This window comes from Neophocaena asiaeorientalis, unplaced genomic scaffold (genome assembly GCF_003031525.2).
Source record: "Neophocaena asiaeorientalis asiaeorientalis breed wild unplaced genomic scaffold, Neophocaena_asiaeorientalis_V1.1 scaffold461, whole genome shotgun sequence".
Lineage (NCBI taxonomy): Eukaryota > Metazoa > Chordata > Mammalia > Artiodactyla > Phocoenidae > Neophocaena > Neophocaena asiaeorientalis.
This window is the reverse complement of record NW_020173230.1, coordinates 2873836-2892669: the sequence shown is the minus strand read 5'-3', so window position 1 is coordinate 2892669 and position 18834 is coordinate 2873836. Positions and strand designations below refer to the sequence as shown.

The following is an 18834-nucleotide window of genomic DNA, read 5'->3' as shown; positions in this document are numbered from 1 at the left end:
GAGAAGAAGCTGTACTTTGGGGCAGAGCTAACTTTTGGGGGTTAGAGTGGGGTCGTGTGGGAAGTTGGTGGGAAGGGAGAGAAAGAAAAAAAGCCTTGGGGACTTCCCTGGTTGTGCAGTGGTTAAGACTTCGCCTTCCAATGCAGGGGGTGTGGGTTCCATCCCTGGTCTGGTAGCTAAGATCCCACAGGCCTTGTGGCCAAAAAACCAAAACATAAAACAGAAGCAATATTGTAACAAATTCAATACAGACTTTTAAAATGGTCCACACCAAAAACAAACAAAAAAATCTTTAAAAAAAGAAAGAAAGCCTCACCCAGGAAAGCTGGGCTGGGGTGGGGCTTCTGGGAAGGCTTCCTGCGCATCACCTCGCCAGGGAGCGCTGCAGAGTTAGCTCCAGGCCGGCTGCGGCTGGCGTTGGCCTCTGCCCAGCTCGTGGTGAGCCTGTTCATGTCACATAACCTTTTAACCTCACCGTCCCCATAATTAAACCAGAGGTGATAATGCTATGCACCTACCTGGACTTTAATACACATAAATGCATAACCGGTAGAGAGGGGCCTGCCTCCAAGTAAACGTTTCATAGATACCATTCATTCATTCCAAATCTACCATATCCCAGGCACTATTCTGTGGGCATAGGAGGTATTAGTGCACGAAACAGGCAAAATGCCCCATCCTGGGGTTTGCATTCTACCTGGGGTAGAATTTGGAGGAAGAGACAAATTATAACAATTAGTAGGACAAATAATTCAATGGAATAGTATGCTAGAAGGTTAAAGTGCTGTGGAACATAGGAGAAGTACAGCGGAGTGAGATTACTATCTTTTCTTCCAGATCACTTCACTCTTACTCAGGTTCCCTTCTAAGGAAAAGCGATAAACCCTTTTTGCCTCCGGGCCTGGCCCAGCAATGTTTCCAGCTCCTCTCTGTGTTCTATCTGACGTAAGTGACAGGGACTAGATTTTAGCCCAAATTCACTCATTTGTTCTTTTCACTCACCGGTATTTATAGAACACCTGGTTATGGAAAATTCAGCGTGAATCAGAAGTTCTTGTCCTGGAGGGTTTTGCAGGTGAGGAAAGAGCTGCGTGTGAGTAATCGAGGTGAGAAAGTAGTCAGGGCCGTCAGGTGGGAGGGAAGCAGGCGCTGGAGGGAAGAAGCGGGTCTGCACACCCACCCTGCACGTCGACCTCTGGCCTCGGTGCCCTGGCCCCTCGCTGGATTCGGGGGCTGTTCCATGTCTCCTTGCTCTGGTTCTTTTCTTCTGGTGAGACTGTCCCTAAATTAGTGTTCAGGGGAGAGGAAACAGACGTTGCCCTTTCTGATGGGGAAGAGACATTTTCTCAGTTGACCCTGGAGCAAAATCAAGACCCCAGAGCCCCCTTCCCCTGACCCCAGTGACAAGGAGGGATACGGTGAACATCTGTCGAGCTGTGTGCCCAGCCTGTGACATAGCCCGGCTTCCCCACCCCTACAGCGTGGCCTCTCCTGCCCTTATTCGAAGGTGGCCTGACCCCAGCAGGGCAGCGAAGAGGAGAGAGGCCTGCAGAGTCTGTGGCCTGGCAACTTGCTGCAGACCCCATGGCTGTGAGCAGAGGCAGTGGGTCTGCCGCCTCCAGGGCTGCGACTTCTCCAATGCAGAGGAGAGAGAGACCCAGGTTTGAGGGAGGAGGCTGGGCCGCATGGCTGGGAACCGAGGACGCATGTGCCTGACCACAGGGCCAGACGCTTCGCCTTGGGGTCTGGAGCTAGAACAGGCCGTTCTCCCCACAGCCACCGCTCACATGGACCCGCAGGCTCTCCCGCCCGGCCCCCTCAGCCGCTGAGTCACACTCCCCAGGGTTCACAGAGGCTCTGGTCCAAAGCCAGGCTGAGTCATTAGATGATGAATTGAGGAATTCTTATTCAGGCTGTCACCGCAGCAGTGGTGGGCCCTCATCCCCACCCTCTGCTTCCCCACCGAGCCACTTAGAGCATTCTCTTGTGGCTTGTCACTCCTGCTCCGTGGGGAAGCAGGGCCTCTCTGGCACTGAGAAGACGGTGGTGGAGGTGTGTGGGGCATCACTGAGCTTCCCTTCCTGGGTCTAGATTCTGGACCTGTTTAGGGATAGGTCCTGGCCTGTTAGCCCGGGGAAGAACCTCAGATCTCATCTCATTCAGCTCTCTCATCGATGAATGAGGGTCCGGATTCAGAGCTGGTCAGAAGGGCAGCCTTTGGAGTCAGAAACGAAATCTACTTAAAATGAGCAGACCTCGCAGGCCTAGGTCTCCGTGTCTGTAAAATAACGACGGTGCCTACTTCCATCCCGGAAGGCGATGGATGTGAAGCACAGGTGGGTGGCACTCAATAACTGTTGCTTGACGCCTGTATTTGATGCGGAGGCCGGAGGCTGAGTGAATTCGAAATAAAGACCTGAGATCTTTTCTCTTCCTGCTCAGGACTCAGAAGGGAGGGTCAGGAGCTCCTGGAGGGGCTTTGGAGAGTAGGTCAGAGGGGGTGGGTTGGGCCAGTAGGCAGATATTCCTAGAGTCTGGGTATCTCCCAGCCCTGCAGGGGCCACTGTGGGATCACAAACGCAGCACGTTAGATGGAGCCCACAAACCAGAAAACAAGCAGAGACCAGTGATGGGCACAGCCATCCTGACCTGGGCCCCTGGCCCACCTCCTTCATATACACCTCCACGGGGTCCTGCTGGGCCAGATCACCTGAGGGCTCCCTCCCACCAAATGTGAGCCTGGAAGATGCACATTTCTGCCCAGAGGGCCCCTCTGTCCTACAGGTGGGAGCGGCCCGGGACGAGGGCTGAGACCACAGACGATGACTGTGCTGATCACCCTGCTTCTGAAATGTCCCCAAGGATTCTGTGTAGCATCTTTGGAGCTACATCAGGGAATGGCCATGATATCCGATTCCCTTCACTACCCGGGTATTTTTATTTTTTTTGGCCGTGTCGCGAGGCATGTGGGATCTTAGTTCCCCGACCAGGGATCGAACCTGCGGCCCCTGCAGTGGAAGTGCGGAGTCTTAACCACTGGACCGCCAGGGAGGTCCGCTACCTGGGTGTTGATCATTTCCCAGACCCATGAACCATCTGAGAGAAGGTCCACATTTTTCAAAAGAATTTATTAAGAAACAGAAAAAAGATACAAAGTATAAAGGAATGAAAGAGTTTACAACACAGATTCTTCAGCCTGGTGGCAACAAAGAAATACTTGCTGGGCTGACATCACTGGTACAGAGGCCCCAATTCCACCATTTTCAAGCCCATTTCTCTTAGCTGCTAATACAACCAGTTCAAACTTTCTCTGAAGACAAGTCAGATAGCCTTCTAAAACCTCCCCAAACGACTTCCTAATTGCCTCTTTACATACGGTCCCCTCTCCACCCGGTCCCAAAGATTCCTCACCCAGGCTTCAGGTGAGGGCGAGGTCAGCCAGACCCTGCTGAGCCTTCTCCACACCTCCAACCACTCTGTGGTTCCTAGACCTATTTTTGTTCCCATCCAGACTCATCTAATTAAACTACATTCATGAATCAGTTGGGTAGGCTGGTTTTGTTACCTTCTGTCAAGTTACCTGTTTTCCTAAGCCTGCATCTGAACTTCATCTTTCTCCTAATGGGAACGTCTTCTTGAGCACTCTCTCTGGCAGCTCCCTGCCCCAGCTAGTCCAAGACTATTTTCTCCCCCAAACAGAACTCTGCATCCCCATCCAATCTCCCACCTAACTTATGAGGTAACTCTAGTTCTCAGCTGACCTGCCCAGGAGAAATGGTCAAATACCTTGATCTTAGCACCCACTTATCACATCTCGCCCAGCTCAGGTCACCAACCTCATCAATTTCCTCGGAAGACTTCTGACTTCTCTCTTGAACGTCTGCCCCTCTGGAATATTATCTCTGTAGATTATTCGATGACATGGCATTATAGATACAGTAATAATAAGACTACAGCAAAAGAAGAGTTATTTTCTCCCAAATTATATTTTCTCTAAACTACCAAAAAATTGGGCTACTCTTGCCATGTTGAATTTCTTCTAAATGTCTATGGCTATCAGGCCTTCATTAGTACAGCCTGATTCTCAGCTGGCCTGAGTCTTAGCAAGCGGGCCATCGGTCCCTTCTGCTCCTATGGTCACTGCTGTGTCTTAGCAAATGGCTTCTCCAAATAACTGCTGGAAAGCGAAACAGAACAGTCTCCTCCAAAGGAGAAGCAGGTCACAACTCTACCCAGACGTCCTCGAGTTTTCCCCTCACAATGCATGCACACAGTATCCCCATTCAAGCTCACCCTGATGGAAAATAAGTCAGTGCTAAAGTCGGTTAAAATTTTTCCCAACCAAGACTGCAGATTTGAGCTTTATGGGATACAAAATCCTTCTCTATGCCTCTCAGCCAGTCCTCACCACCACCCCGTGAGGTGGGCATGGTGAATATTATTATCGCTATTTGACTGATGTAGAAACTGAGGTTCAGAGAGGTTAGGGAGCTAGACCAACATCACACAGCTATTTAGTTGGAAGAGCCAGCATTCAACCCAGGTCTCCACTGCCTCATTCACCTTCTTTTTTTTTTTTTAAAGATATGATTTATCATTTAAATTTATTTATTTATGGCAGTGTTGGGTCTTCGTTTCTGTGCGAGGGCTTTCTCTAGTTGTGGCAAGCGGGGGCCACTCTTCATCGCGGTGCGCGGACCTCTCACTATCGCGGCCTCTCTTGTTGCGGAGCACAGGCTCCGGACGCGCAGGCTCAGCGGCCATGGCTCACGGGCCTAGTTGCACCGCGGCATGTGGGATCCTCCCAGACCGGGGCTCGAACCCGTGTCCCCGGCATTGGCAGGCGGACTCTCAACCACTGCGCCACCAGGGAAGCCCTCACCTTCCTTTTTTAAGCACAGAGAATACGAACAAGGTTCTCTACTCCCTTTCTCTCTACCCGAACGGCATTCTCCTTTCCTACACGATCTGGAAAGTTCCAAACAGCACAAGGAATGAGCGGTCGTTGTCATAATCCAATGCAGGGTGCGGATGTCAGATCTTTCACAATGTTCCTATTACTTAACGTCTGCAGTTGAGCCGAGAACTCTCTCTCCGCACCGAGCAGTGCTTTCTGTGCCGGGATTTAGGATTCCCAGGTGACAGTTGGGGCACTGAGGATTTTACCTCCAAATCATGCTCAATGCTATACTTCTCATCCGTTTCACATTTTGCCATGTTCTGTGCCTTCCCACCCCTACCCCTTCACGAGGAAAATTCAGTAAGTCTGTCAATTGTCCAGTGCCCGACTCCCCAGGCTTCTCACAGCGTCATGGAAAGCCCTGTACCTCCTTCGTCTTTAGAGCATCTGTGGGATTCTCTTTCTGAATCCAGGTGATATTTCCCTCCAGAAGTTCTCTATTCCTGCCTCAGGGGTGAGCCACTTGACTGCAGCCATTCCACCAGCCAGGCCCTCTGCACGTGGTTCCCATGCAGCTCTGCAAACCTGTTGTTCCAACCTGAAGGTATTTATCCCCTAGAGGCCAGGACCCCCCACCCCCACCCCCTGCCCAGGACGTATAAGAAGGACACGCGAATTTCACCTCTCTTGTGACTTAGAGCTGAGCCAGTCTCCTGGAGGCTTATGGTAGGCTGTGTCCACAGTGCCCCCTACTGGAGATTTCCCACAAGCCAAAGTTTTGGACAACCTGGCATTTTCTAGACATCAATTCACTCCACAGGCGTTTACAGAGCACCTACTAGGAGCCGTCACTGTGCTGACTCTGTAGAGAGAGCTGCAAAGAAGACAGACACGGCACCCCACTCGTGCAACTCATCTTAAACCAGCTGGTTCCGCAGAACCGCCACTTGGTTTCCAGTTGGTCTGAATTAGTTGGTGAACTCAGTAAGACCTTCCCCTGTCTCTGGACACTCCACAATGACCGATCACCCACGGGGACCACCCACGGGGACCACCTGACCTCTGCAAACTTCCCAGGGCAGATTCCTTGGTCAGTCACCAGACAGGACGCTGCTCTGACGACCCTTCCTCCCTGCTGGGTCCTGACTGGCTGGGATTCTTCTCCTGACTCCTGCCTAGCCCCCCACCCCTACCCCTGACGGAACAGTCTCACTTATTCTGACACATTCATTCACAAATCCAGTAGTTATTCTTGAGTGTATTTTTCTGAAGTAGTCAAGCATATATGTTATTTAACAGACAGTAATAACTGAAGTAGAAATGTGCATATATGAATAACAGCATGAAATAAAAACCCAATCTCCCCAATCACTGACAATTTACACATTTTGAACCTATTTCCACTCGGTAACTATTCAGACATGCTCTTATCTTGCTATCATTACGTGAACAGAAAGCCAAAATTTTTTTTTTTTTTTTTTTTGGCTTACGATTGCATCATATAACATCATATTCTCCCAAATAGTTCTCATAATTGTCATCTATGAAGGCAGCAGCTCACTGTCCTGGTAGAACACAGTCTACTTGGCTAGATTCTGGTCTAACCAGAATTGGCGAGCTAAGCTGAGCTGTTTCCCGTCAAAGACTGTAATAGATAGGGTGGCCACAAATACCTGTGTGCAGATACGTTTTTTCCTTTTGTATCCTTTTCCCAGAATGTACTCCCCAAAGTGAGATAACTTCGTCTTATAATCACTTCTTTGACTTTTGTCAAGAATTGCCAAACTGTTCACCAGGAAGCATCATTTATAGTGCCAGGGGTCTATTTCCCCACGACATATTTTTTAAAATGTATTTTTGACGAATGCAAGTGGTCGATTTTATGTTTCATTTTATGTGTCCTGGCCTGTGTGCCTTCCTCTTGGGTATACGGCTTATTTGGTCATTTGACCAAGTAGATCTGTTTAGTCACCCCATATACTGGAGACTCCTTAGATCAATGATCCGTAATTTCCTCATCTCATTGATTTTCCTTTAATCTTCGTTCTTCTTTCCTGTGCATACATTTCAAAATTTTATATAATTGAATTTGTCCACCTGACATTGACGATTTCCCCTTTCACTTCATTAAACAATCAACGACCTCCCTGGAAAAAGATTTTCTTTTCCCTACACTAATGTCCTGCATTTTCCATCTGGACTTGTCCAAAATCTCTCTGGTTCCCATGAACACTCATTGCCCATGATCCTTACACATCACTCCCTTTGGTCACCTCTCAACAGCCCCTGGCTAAACATGTCCACCTCAGTTCCACCGCTGCCACAGCCTATGCAAAAGGCCGGTGGTCATGGCTCACTTCTGATGGGATCCCTCCATGAGATTTTCACCCCTCCACCCATCCCAGCCCCACTACCGACTTCCCAGGTCTTCCAACCGGTTTGGCCCCTGAGTCCCACACCTGGCCTCTAGGCTTAGGTTTTTTCCCCACCCATAACGGCAATATGGACAAATGCCTTCAACCCCTTAGTTCAGCCAAAATTTCTCAAAAGGAATTGTGCCAGAAAACTAAGAGTGGGCTAAAAATAAACTCCGGGAAGTGTAAAGACATCAAAAAAGAAAAGGTTTTAAATCCTACATAGGTCTGGCCTCAGGTTGGCTTGGAGGTGAGGGGTGGTGGAAGTCGGGGGGTAAGACCCAGGGTCTCCCCTTGTCTCACACTCAGAACCCTGTGTTTTAGACTCCAACCCTGCCGGGTTCCATTTTCTAGTAGCACATTCTCTTCACGGACTTAAAGGTAAACGCCTGTTGGCCTCGGCTTGTGTCTATACTTGGTCCCCCATGTCCAGCCCGCACTTCACTGGGGGATGCCATTATCAGAGGAGCCTCAACTTCCCAGCCGAGGCTGGTGGAAGATGCCATTTATGGCCGGGTTCAAAATCCCAGACCTCTTCTGACTTGGTGCGTCCCGTTCAAGTCAGAGGGGAGGGGGTTCTCAGCTCTCTTCCAGAAAGTACATACCTGACATACCCTTCAAGCCCTGGGCTTAAAGGACTATTTCTACCCACTTCCCCAAGACTCTCCCTGGGCTACCCCATCAGGAATGGTTTTAAAGAAGAACTCAAATCAGGACTAGCTTACACATCTTGGAAACCTAGACTCTACGGCGGCGGCAGTGGCAGTCACCCCCAGCAAAAGCAAGAAGCATTAATGCCCAGCACCCCTCCAACCCTTCCTCCTCTGCTTCTGAGGGTTATGGCCACGCCACCCGCCTTGGTCCCTATTCCTGCGCCCTGAAGAGCGGTTTCGCACTTCACCTTGAAAAGTTGCCAACCCCTGCTCTCTGGGAAAATGCCCTCGGCCACCACATCCCTCGGGCCGCCCTGCTTCCCTTCTCTCTACCCCCCCAGTCCCCCCACCCCGAAGTGTCTCTCCAGTCCCAGCCCTTTAACTGTCAGGAGGGCGGACCCGAAAGACATGGATGGTCCCATTACTGAGGGACACAACCAGGTACCTGCCATCCACCATGGTGGTCACCCGGGGCTTTTCCAGGCCGTGATAGGCCGTCAGGAAGTCACCGAGCAGCGACCCCTTCGGATCGAGGATCACCACCTTGTTGACCTCCCGAAGGGTCAGAAAGATGTAGCCCTTCTTATCCACGGACACAGAGCCTGGCTGGCAGCCGTGCAGGCCCGGCCCCCGGTACTCCCCAATCACCTGGCCCAGCCCGTCACAGACCACCAAGCTGCTCTGCTGCCAATCCGACCCCACGAAGTTGCCCTGGGGGCTGGCGGTCAGGAACACCAGTGCCCGCAGGCCCCGGCTGGCCTTGCCCCCAGGGATAAACCGGGTGGCCAGGCTGCCTTCCATGTTGTACACCTCCACATGGCCTGACACGCTGACGGCCACCCGGTCCCCGCTCGGCATGGCGGCCACGGCGTGGCTGGCCTGGCAGAGGCTCAGCGCCCGGCGCCACTGCACCTCGCCATTGGGGCGGATGAGATAGAGCCGAGCGCCAGCCGAGAAGGCCACGGCGTCCTGCAGGGTGGCCACGCTGCACGGGGAGCAGCCCTCGGGGACGGGCACCGCGCCCTTGTAGTCGCCATTGAGGGAGAAGCGCTTCAGGGCCCTGTTCTGCTCATCTGCCACCAGGATCTCCCGGGAGCCAAAGGGACACAGCCCAGTGATCCGCGGAGACCGCTTGTCCCCCGGCATCCGTGTGGGGAAGCTGCAGAAAAAGATGGGCCTGGGGAGGAGGCCAGAGCCCTCCAGGTTCGGCCCAGGTGCCGGGCTGGGCTCCCGGGAAACGGACTTGAGCCTGCCTTTGAACTTCCTCTTCTTGTTGGATCGGCCGCCCCTTGGGGACTGGGCTCCTCCATCTTCCTGGGGTGTCTGGGCTCTGCCCTCTTTCGGGGTCTGGGCTCCATCTTCTTGGGGCATCTCGGCTCTCTCCGCCTTTAGGGTCTGGGCTCCATCTTCCTGGGGCGGCTGCGCGCTGTCCTGCTTTGGGGTCTGGGCTCCGTCCCTGCTCTGGGGGGGGGTTGCAGCGCCTCCCTGGCTTCTGGCTCCGTCTTTCCCGCTGTCCTTCTGGGGCTGCTGCTCCTGAAAGGAGAGCCTTAGCAGCTGGCGGTTCTTGTCCAGGAGTCCAGGATGGAGCTCCAGCTGGGGCAGCAGGCAGGGGGCTGGCTCAGGCGTCCAGGGACAACGCTGCAGCTGCTGAAGCCTTTGGGCAATCGCCCCCTCCAGCGAGAGTATCTCGGCCTCCCGACCCAGGCTGAGCACGCGACGGGCAAAGGCGGCCGCCTCCCTGGCCACCTGAGCCCGGCTCTCCAGCTCCCCCAGCCTCTCCCGTGCAGCCTCCTCGGCAGCCTCCACGTGGGCCCGTAGCTGCCCCAGCACCTCCTGCTTCTGGGCCAGGAGGGCCCGGAGGACCCCCTCGGCTGCCTCTTCCACCTGCGTGCCCACCTTGGCTGCCTGCTCCCGCAGACAGGCCAAGGCTTCCTCTTCCGCCAGCCGGGTGGCCTCCAGCTCGGCCAGGTTGCTGTCCACGCCCGCCAGTAGCCCCTCGAGGCCTGGCCTCCGGGCACGCACAGCCTCGGCCAGGGGCAGGCAGGGGTGGTCCAGGTGGGGGTCCAGGCGACACTCCCGGCAAAGCAGCTGGGAGCAGGGCTGGCAAAGGAAGCGCAGGGACTCCCCCGGGTGCTGGGGACACTGGGCCGCCTGGCGCTCCCGGGCCTCCTCGTCGTACCACCCTGCCCTGTAGCCCACCAGGTCCACCACTCGGTGGCTGTGGGTCTGCCGAGTGCAGCGGTGCCCATCGGCACAGGCCTGGCACAAGTCGTCGGCGCAGTCCAGGCACCGGGCTGTGGCTGGCCCCCCGGCGCTGGCGCCCCCCATCAGCGGGCACAGTGCACAGGCCGGCTTCCCTGCACGCAGGTCTCCACCGGCTCGGGCCTTCACCAAATCCAGGAGCCCGTTGACAAAGAAGTTGGTCTTGAAGGCAGCCACGCCCGTGGGTGGCACAGGCACAGTCTCGCGGCACTCAGGGCATCGGAGGTGGCTGCCCTCGGCCAACTGGGCCAGGCAGTCCTGGCAGTAGGTATGCAGGCAGGGCAACGTTTTGGGCACCCGCAGCTGCTCCAGGCAGATTTTACAGGCTAGGAAGTCGCTGCTCAGGGCCTCCAGCAGGGAGGGCGAGGAGCCCTGGGAAACCATTCTGCAAGCGAGGGGTCGGGGTCAGAGGACAGAGGGCACCTCCACGGTGGCCCCCACCTGCCCTCTCACCTCTCCCCCATCCTCAAGCCCCACCAGGTCTGGGGTCTCACCTGAATGGCCAGGAATTTTCTTCTGGTCTCTTGAGACAAAGAGCCGCCTCCCTCCTCCCTGCAGATGTTCAGCAAATATGAAAAAGTAAAGGCCGCTTTTGCATGTCAGGCCCTGCGAGATATGACAACACCAAGAAGCACAGCCTTAGAGACCTGCTGGCGTAATGACCGGTGCCCCCCACTGACAGGCCTTGTGGCACACGGGATGCGAGTCTGGTGTGAATAGATCCTGGGGGTCCTGCTGGGGGTGGGATGCCAGGTGAGGGAAGGGCACAGAGGACCAGCCGAGGGTCTGGGTGGGCAGACGTGCCTTGACTCCCGGAGGGTGGGGGAGTATGAGGGACCCCAATTCCCACAGCCCCGTACACCTGCCTCCTAGGCCCTGGCAGCGGCATCACGGGTTGTGAGGGCCCCTCTTCCTGCCTCAACTATCCTGAAATGAACAGGCAGAAGGATGCCTGAGAGGAAGGGGCCGCCTCGCTCTTTCCTTCCAGTTCCTCAAACTCAGGGTCACCGCGTAGCCTTTGCCCCATCTCCTCCAGCCCTTTTCTTTCAGCCTTTCCTGCTGCAAGAGGCCTCCTGCTTTCCTAGAAGCCTCTGGAGGGTAGGAGTCACATGAGGATCAGCTGTGAATGCCCCCAGCTCCCTGCACAGTGGCTGTGAAATACTTGATAAAGAAACTTGGGGAATTTCCCCAAAACTTCCAGAAAGCAGGGGCTGGTTGGAGAGCTCAGAGAGTGGGAGGGGGTCTTCCCCAGGAAGTCTCGGATCTCTGGCCCCGCGGGGGAAGCCTCCCCTCTCCTCCCGCCTTCTGGGTCCCTCTCCCCACTCCCTTCCCCTTCCTCCCGCTCTCCCCCTTCCCCCACCCCCTCCAGTTCAGCTGTCCCTTCAATCGCCCTCCAAGCCCCTCTCCTTACCTAGCCGGGGCTCCAGGACCCGGAGTGGTGGCCCCCGAGACCCTGGCGCTGCTGTTGCTGGGCTCCTGAAAGAGAAACAAAACTGAAACTAATTGGACTTCTGCAACTTCCGTCCCAGGCTCGGGACGCCGACTTGTACAGCCGCAGGCCCCGCCTTCCTCCCTACCCTTCCTGGAGCTCTTCCTCGGGGGCCTCCACCACCAGCAGGGCACAGCCCCCGCCAGCAGGCTCCAGGGCTCCGGGGCCAGGACAGCTCTGGCAGCTGGAGTTGCCGAGGTTGGCTTGTCAGTTTGAGCCCGAGGCTTCGCTCAGCCTGCTAAGTGTGTTTGGCGCAAAGGCAGGGCAGATGCCTGAGGATGCGTCCTCTGAGGGAAGAAATGAGAGATCATAGGAGATTCGGAGGCGTAGGCTAACTAGAGCCCCGTCCTCAGGCCAGGGTTCCATTGCTGCTGCATATCTGCCAACCCAGTCTTAGGTGAGGCCCTTCGTACTATAAATCTCAGCTGAGATACGGGAGGGGCTGTGGGAACCGGATAAGGGGCCTCGAACTGAGGAGTCAGCAAAGGCTTCCTGGAGGAGGTGTCACTTGAGATGAGTCAGAAGAGTGCATGGGGGTTAGGGATCACCCGAGAAGAACGCAGGGAAAGGCATTCTAGGAATCGGGAACAGCAAGTCCGAGGGCTCAGAGGAATGAAATACCACGACTCTGCTGGGGGATCCAAGTAATTCAGGATGGCTTGTGGGAAAGGGACATGTGAGTGGTAGCAGATGAGGTTACAGAGGGTGAGGCAACGGCCAGATCACAGAGGGCCTTATGTTCTACGCGAAGGGGTCTGAGTTTAATCCCAAAAGCCAAAAGAAACCATTGAAGGGTATTTCCCCCAACATCTTCTGAAAATTTTGAAGCACAAAGGAGTTGAGAGGATTGGAACACACACTCCTGTACCTACCCCTTAGATTCTACAGTTAACATCTTGCCGTAGTTGATTCGTCACACAGCTACCCATGTATGCATCGCTTTATCCACGGTGATGGGACTTTGCGAGGAAACAGAACCGGTGAGAGCTCACTCCGGCAGCGGCCAAGAGAATAGACGGGGGGCCTGACCATGGGTCCAGGTGAAAAGTGGAGGGGTCTGAGCTGACACAGCGCCACTAGGGGCAGAGAGGAGGGTGAAGGATGGGAGCCTCACATGTGAGCAGCTGCTACAGGTGAAAGAAGCCGTGGGTCTTGTGACTGTCCCTGTGGAGGGAGGTGCCGGAAGGAGGGTAGGAAGTCCTTCAGGTTTTGCAGGTCTGGAGGTCAGGACGGAGAGCTCGGCTGCTGCTAACCCAGCTTATGACTTTTCTAGACTTTTGCAAATGTATCTTTGGTTCTGATGAAGTCACCCAACAGTGTCCAAAGTGAGAAGGGCAGGGCCGAGATGGCGCTACGTGGAACAAAGACATTTAAGGGCAAGTTGGGGAGGAGCTGGGGCGCGAAGTAGGCTGAGAGGTACTTCCAGAGAGGTAGATTGAAATCCAAGCAACAGTAGGTCCCAGGAGCCAGGGGTGGAGAATGCTGTACTTCCAGAAGGAGGAGGTGGTCAGCGCAGTTGAATGCTGCAGACCCGACGGTCAGCCAAGATGAGCACAGAAAAATGTATTGGCACATGTGTGTCCCTAAGTGTGTGCACACATCTGCGCATGTGTAAGGCTCCGTGTATGTTTGTCTGTGCGAATCCAAGGACGATTTTCTGGATGTCTGCTGCAGTCAGACAGCATGCCACGTGCTGTGCAGTAGACGAAGATCAACAAGATAGGTTCCCCGCCCACGGGCAGTTTATAATCACACAGGAGAGGTGAGATCTGTACACGTTGCCATAGGAGACAGACGAATGTCATATTAAGGTGTCAGAGTAATCATCGCAATGGCTTCCTTTTCCTGGGCATTTACCATGAGCTTGGCATGGGGTGCTGTAAACATAACCTGATTTAATCCTCACAGTAATGTCGTAAGATGGGTACCATTCTTGCCCCATTTTACAGGTGAGGAAACTGAGTTATAGAGGGAATAAGTCACCCAAGGTCACATAAAGTGCTACGGCAACACAGAGGGAAAGTCTGATTTCTCCTGGAATGGTGGTGTTGTGGCGGTGTGGGGATCAGAAAGGCCACGTGAAAGGGGTGGCATTACGATGCCTGCCCTACCCCGCCTCCCCAAACATTGAACAATCGCTTACGGTGCCTACAGTGTGGCAGGCCCCAGGGAGACAGGTCCTCCTCCCTGAGAACAGGCTTCCAAGGCAAGGGATAACTCAGCTACAACCAAGTGGTACGTGTTACCATGGAGACCCGGGGAGGAGGAGGAGCTCCTGCCAGATGCTGGGGTTCCTCAGGATGCCTCTCCCCCTGGATGTTCTGATACCGCTGGAGTGCAGGCAGGTGGAGGGAAGTGGCAGGAGATGGGAACGGGCAGGCAGAACAAACTTCAAAATTTCCTGTTGAGAATCTTGTAAGGCCTTAAGGTAACGGGGAGCCATTACAGAATTTTTATTAGGCGAGTTTGGACTTCGTTGTGCAGGTACTTGGGGGTGGGGGCGAGCAAAGGTGTTTAATCTTAATTTATACAAATAAGCGTAACTGTAACAAAATAACTTTTTTCCTATGTGCATTTCCTGTGGTCTCTGTCCACGAGTATGTTTTACACGATTCTCTCTCTCTCTCTATATATATATTTGTACATATCTGACATACTGTCTTTATAGTATACACATCCTTCTTGTCTACTTGTCGATGTGCCTTTCAGGACTGGGAAATTCTCCTAAAGTATTTTGTTGATTCTCTCCCCCTCCGTTTTCTCTGTTTCCCTGTCTGGAACGTCCATCATTCAGAGGTTGCATCTCCCGGATGGTCCTCTGATTTTATCTTTTCTCTTATTTTTCATTTCTTTCTCTTTTTGTACTACTTTCTGGGAGATTTCTCACCTTGAACTTTCAATCCTTGTGTTTCTTCAAATCTGCTGTCCCAGTGTTAATTTATGAGTTCCCTTTCTTTGTACCCTATTTGTACCAGTATCTTCTTACCACTCTGAGGATGTAAACAATAGTGTTGTTATTGGTGGTGGTGGTGGTGGTGGTGGTGGTGGTGGTGGTGTGTGTGTGTGTGTGTGTGTGTGTGTGTGTGAGTGAGTTTTCTTCATCTTGCACAGTATCTGTCACCTCCAAGTTATGGTTTCCTTCCTCCCTCCTTCCCTCCCTTGCTTCCTCTTTAGAGGACTGTAGTATTTATTGTTTTATATTTTATTTTGTTTATTTTAAAAATTGTTTTATATTTTAAAATTAGCTTTCTGAGGTGTAATTTACATACAATGAAAATCACCAATTTAAATGTAGAGCTGGGCTTCCCTGGTGGCGCAGTGGTTAAGAATCCGCCTGCCAATGCAGGGAACACGGGTTCGAGCCCTGGTCCGGGAAGATCCCACATGCTGCAGAGCAACTAAGCCCATGCGCCACAACTACTGAGCCTGCGCTCTAGAGCCCGCGAGCCACAACTACTGAGCCCACATGCCACAACTACTGAAGCCCGTATGCCTACAACCCGTGCTCCGCAACAAGAGAAGCCACCGCATTGAGAAGCCCGCGCACCGCAACGAAGAGTAGCCCCCGCTCGCCACAACTAGAGAAAGCCCGTGTGCAGCAACGAAGACCCAACGCAGCCAAAAATAATAAATAAACAAAATAAATAAATTTATTTAAAAAAATAATAAATGTAGAGCTCAATGAGTTTTGACAATGTATATAGTCAAATAATTACCAACATAATCATGCTATACAGTAGTACAATATAAAAATAAGGAAACTGACATTGGCACAATACCGTGAACTCACCTACAGACCTTACTCAGATTTCACCAGTTTTTACGTGCACTCAAGTGTGTGTGTGTGTTGCGTATAGTTCTATGCAATTTTATCACAAGTATGACCACCATGCGACCACCACCATAATCAAGATACAGAGCTGTCCCGTAAACACGAAGAAACTCTGTTCCTTCTTTATTGCCTTATCTTGTGTTAAAAATATTTGTATTACATTAATTCCACTGTTTCTATGTTTTTAAACTCGTTTCTTAGTGATTGCTGTAGGGACTATAATATGCATCTTTAACTTATGAGAGACTATTTCAGGTTAATATTGACTTAAATCCAATAAAATACAGCCACATAGCTCTATTTCCTCCCCTTCTTTATTCTATTTTTGTCAAATCTATTACATCTACATATGTTAAAAACCCAACACTGCAGCCTTATAATAATTGTTTAAACAATTTCATTTTTAAAAGACATTAAGGGAGGGAAAGATACAGATCAGTGTTTTGCATTTACCCACAAGTTTACCATTTCCCATATTCTTCCTTCCTGCGACTTAAACCTACCATTTGGGGGTCCTTCCTTTTCAATCTGAAGGACTTCGTTCTGTAAAATAGTTTGGCTAGCAACAATCTCTGTTTGTATTTATCTGGGAATGTCTTATATTTTGGCTTTAGTTTAAAAATTTTTTTAAATAAGAAATTTATTTAAACAATGTGCTTGACTCAAAGAGAAAACTACCTTTCCTTAAAAGTAACGTATCACTACTTAAAGACATATTACCATACATGTAACAGCTACATACTAAAAAAAAAAAAGTTACAAAATTGCCCTTGATTTCATAATGACAAATGAAAAACATTGAAATTCTCCAAACAAGATATGAAGGATTTATTTTGCTGTTGTTCCTGTTTTTTGTTAAACAGCAAGAGCTGATAACTTTTTGGAATAAGAAGATGGGCGTTAAATGAGCCTGCTACTAACAGAGAAAGGAGGTATTTTCACAGAAACAGTATTTTTCCTGAGTTCACCTCCATTTGATGTTGATGAAAATATATCATCGGCCCTTTAGCTAAAAAAAAAAAAAAAGCAAGAGGCTTGTGCCCACGTCCCGGTCATTTCATATACAATGAAGGAATGGGGAGGGAAAAATGAAAGAATAGAAAAAATTATTCAGGATGTCCTGGGGCGAAATGACAGTTTTCCAACTGAGAACACGTTGCTGGCTTGTGGAAACAGAATTCTGGACCAAAGTGGCAGGTTCTCTTTTTAGTGGGTACTTCCCGTCCGCTCTAGGAAGCCGTCAATTGTACCTTTGCCCTCCAGTTTCAACTATGCAGGAGCGTCTGTTTCATTGGTTGGCTGCCCAGCAGATCAGAATCTGACCTGCCTCACTGACCCGCCTTGTCATTCAAAATAAGCTTTCATTAGTCTACTAAGTGGTATGTGCCTCAGTCTTCAACCACCTTCACATTACCATCAACATTGCTCTCGAGCTGGACCAAGCTTTCCATCATAGCAAGTAGTAATGAAGTCTCCTCAGCTTCTGCTTTTACAAAAGAGACACCAGAGCCCCACCAAATGGGCCCACAAGCAGTACCAGAAGTGGCTGAAGGGGTCGTGTTCATTTTCTGGGGGGGAGTAGAGTTGCTTTACAATGTTGTGTTAGTTTCTGCTGTACAGCAAAGTGAATCAGTTATACGTATACATACATCCCCTCTTTTTTAGATTCTATTCCCATATAGACCATTACACAGTACTGAGTAGAGTTCCCTGTGCTCTACAGTAGGTCCTTATCAGTTATCTATTGTACATATAGTAGCATGTATATGTCAATCCCAATCTCCCATTTTGCCCCTCCCCCCCAACCCCCTGGTAACCATAAGTTTGTTTTCTACATCTGTAACTCTATTTCTGTTTTGTAGATACGTTCATTCGTACCCCTTTATAAGACTCCACATATAAGCAATATCACACCATATTTGTCTTTCTCTGTCTGCCTTGCTTCACTCAGTACAACAATCTCTAGGTCCATCCACTTTGCTACAAATGGCATTATATCCTAGTTTTTGATGGCTGAGTAGTATCCCATTGTATATATGTGCCACATCTTCTTTATCCATTCCTCTGTTGATGGACACTTAGGTTGCTTCCATATCCTGGCTATTGTTAATAGTGCTGCAATGAACATTGGGGTGCATGTATCTTTTCGAATTATGGTTTTCTCTGGATATATGCCCAGGAATGGGATTGCTGGATCATACGGTAGCTCTATTTTTAGTTTTTAAGGAACCTCCATACTGTTCTCCACAGTGGCTGTACCAATTTACATTCCCACCGACAGTGTAGTTATCTTCCCGGACCGGGTCACGAACCCGTGTGCCCTGCATCGGCAGGCGGACTCCCAACCACTGCATCACCAGGGAAGCCCTCGTGTTCATTTTTGAAGGATATTTTTTTCCTGCCTCGTTTTCTCTCTCTCCATCTTCCGGGTTCCGCATTACATGTACATTGCTGTACTTGACATCGTCCCACAGTCTCTGAGGCTCTGTTCATTCTTCTTCACTTTTTCTCTCTATTCCTTGGATTGGATTTTTATTCATCTATCTTCGAGTTCACTGATTCTTTCTTCTGCCATCCCAAATTTGCAGTTGAGCCCTTCCGATGAATTTTTCATTCCAGTTATATTACTTTTCAACCACAGAATTTCTGTTTGGTTCTCTCTCTCTCTCTCTCTCTTTTTTTTTTTTTCGGTACGCAGGCCTCTCACTGTTGTGGCCTCTCCCATTGCAGAGCACAGGCTCTGGACGCGCAGGCTCAGCAGCCATGGCTCACGGGCCTAGCCGCTCCGTGGCATGTGGGATCTTCCCGGACCGGGGCACGAACCCATGTCCCCTGCATCGGCAGGCAGACTCTCAACCACTGCGCCACCAGGGAAGCCCTCTCTCTCTCTCTTTTAATCTAATAAGTTTTGGGGGGGGGGTGTCATGGTCATCATAGTTCCCTTTAATTCTTTGCAAATATTCTTAATAGCTGCTTTGAAGTATCCATCTGCTACATGCAACCTCTGGGCCTGCTCAGAGCCAGTTCCTGTTGACTACTCTTCTCCCGAGTATGGGTCACACTTTCCTGCTTCTCTGGGAATCTTGGAGTATTTGGGGCTGAGGATCGTTGCTAGTGCTGCTGTTTAGCAACTAGACTCGACTTAAGCTGTGGGTTTCGTTTCTCCATGGTGTGAGGTCACTGATACCTCCACTCGGTTTTTCTCTTCTTATTTTTTAGTCTGACTTTGGGAATCTCCCCATGTCTGATTAGCTTAGTTGTTTGTCAGTCAATGACTTGGGCAG

The 18834-nt window shown here is 51.1% G+C and overlaps 1 protein-coding gene across 2 annotated transcripts; it reads right to left on the bottom strand.

The window, feature by feature from the left end:
* Window positions 1-6138: 6138 nt before the first annotated feature.
* On the bottom strand, window positions 6139-11731 carry TRIM56 (tripartite motif containing 56). Of its 2 annotated transcripts, none has more exons than XM_024745470.1 (3): window positions 11641-11731; window positions 10724-10835; window positions 6139-10614 (listed from the first exon to the last, which is right to left on the bottom strand). In XM_024745470.1, exon 3 carries the CDS (start codon window positions 10611-10613, stop codon window positions 8346-8348), a length of 2268 nt encoding a protein of 755 aa, XP_024601238.1. In that variant the 5' UTR covers window position 10614; window positions 10724-10835; window positions 11641-11731; the 3' UTR covers window positions 6139-8345. The 2 variants fall into 2 exon arrangements, with proteins under 2 accessions (XP_024601238.1, XP_024601239.1); XM_024745471.1 differs by having other exon boundaries at window positions 10724-10781; window positions 11641-11693.
* Between the last annotated feature and the right edge of the window lie 7103 nt (window positions 11732-18834).

Coding starts and splice junctions, on each gene's coding strand:
- TRIM56 (XM_024745470.1), bottom strand. CDS start 10,613: ATGGTTTCCCAGGGCTCCTCGCCCTCCCTGCTGGAGGCCCTGAGCAGC.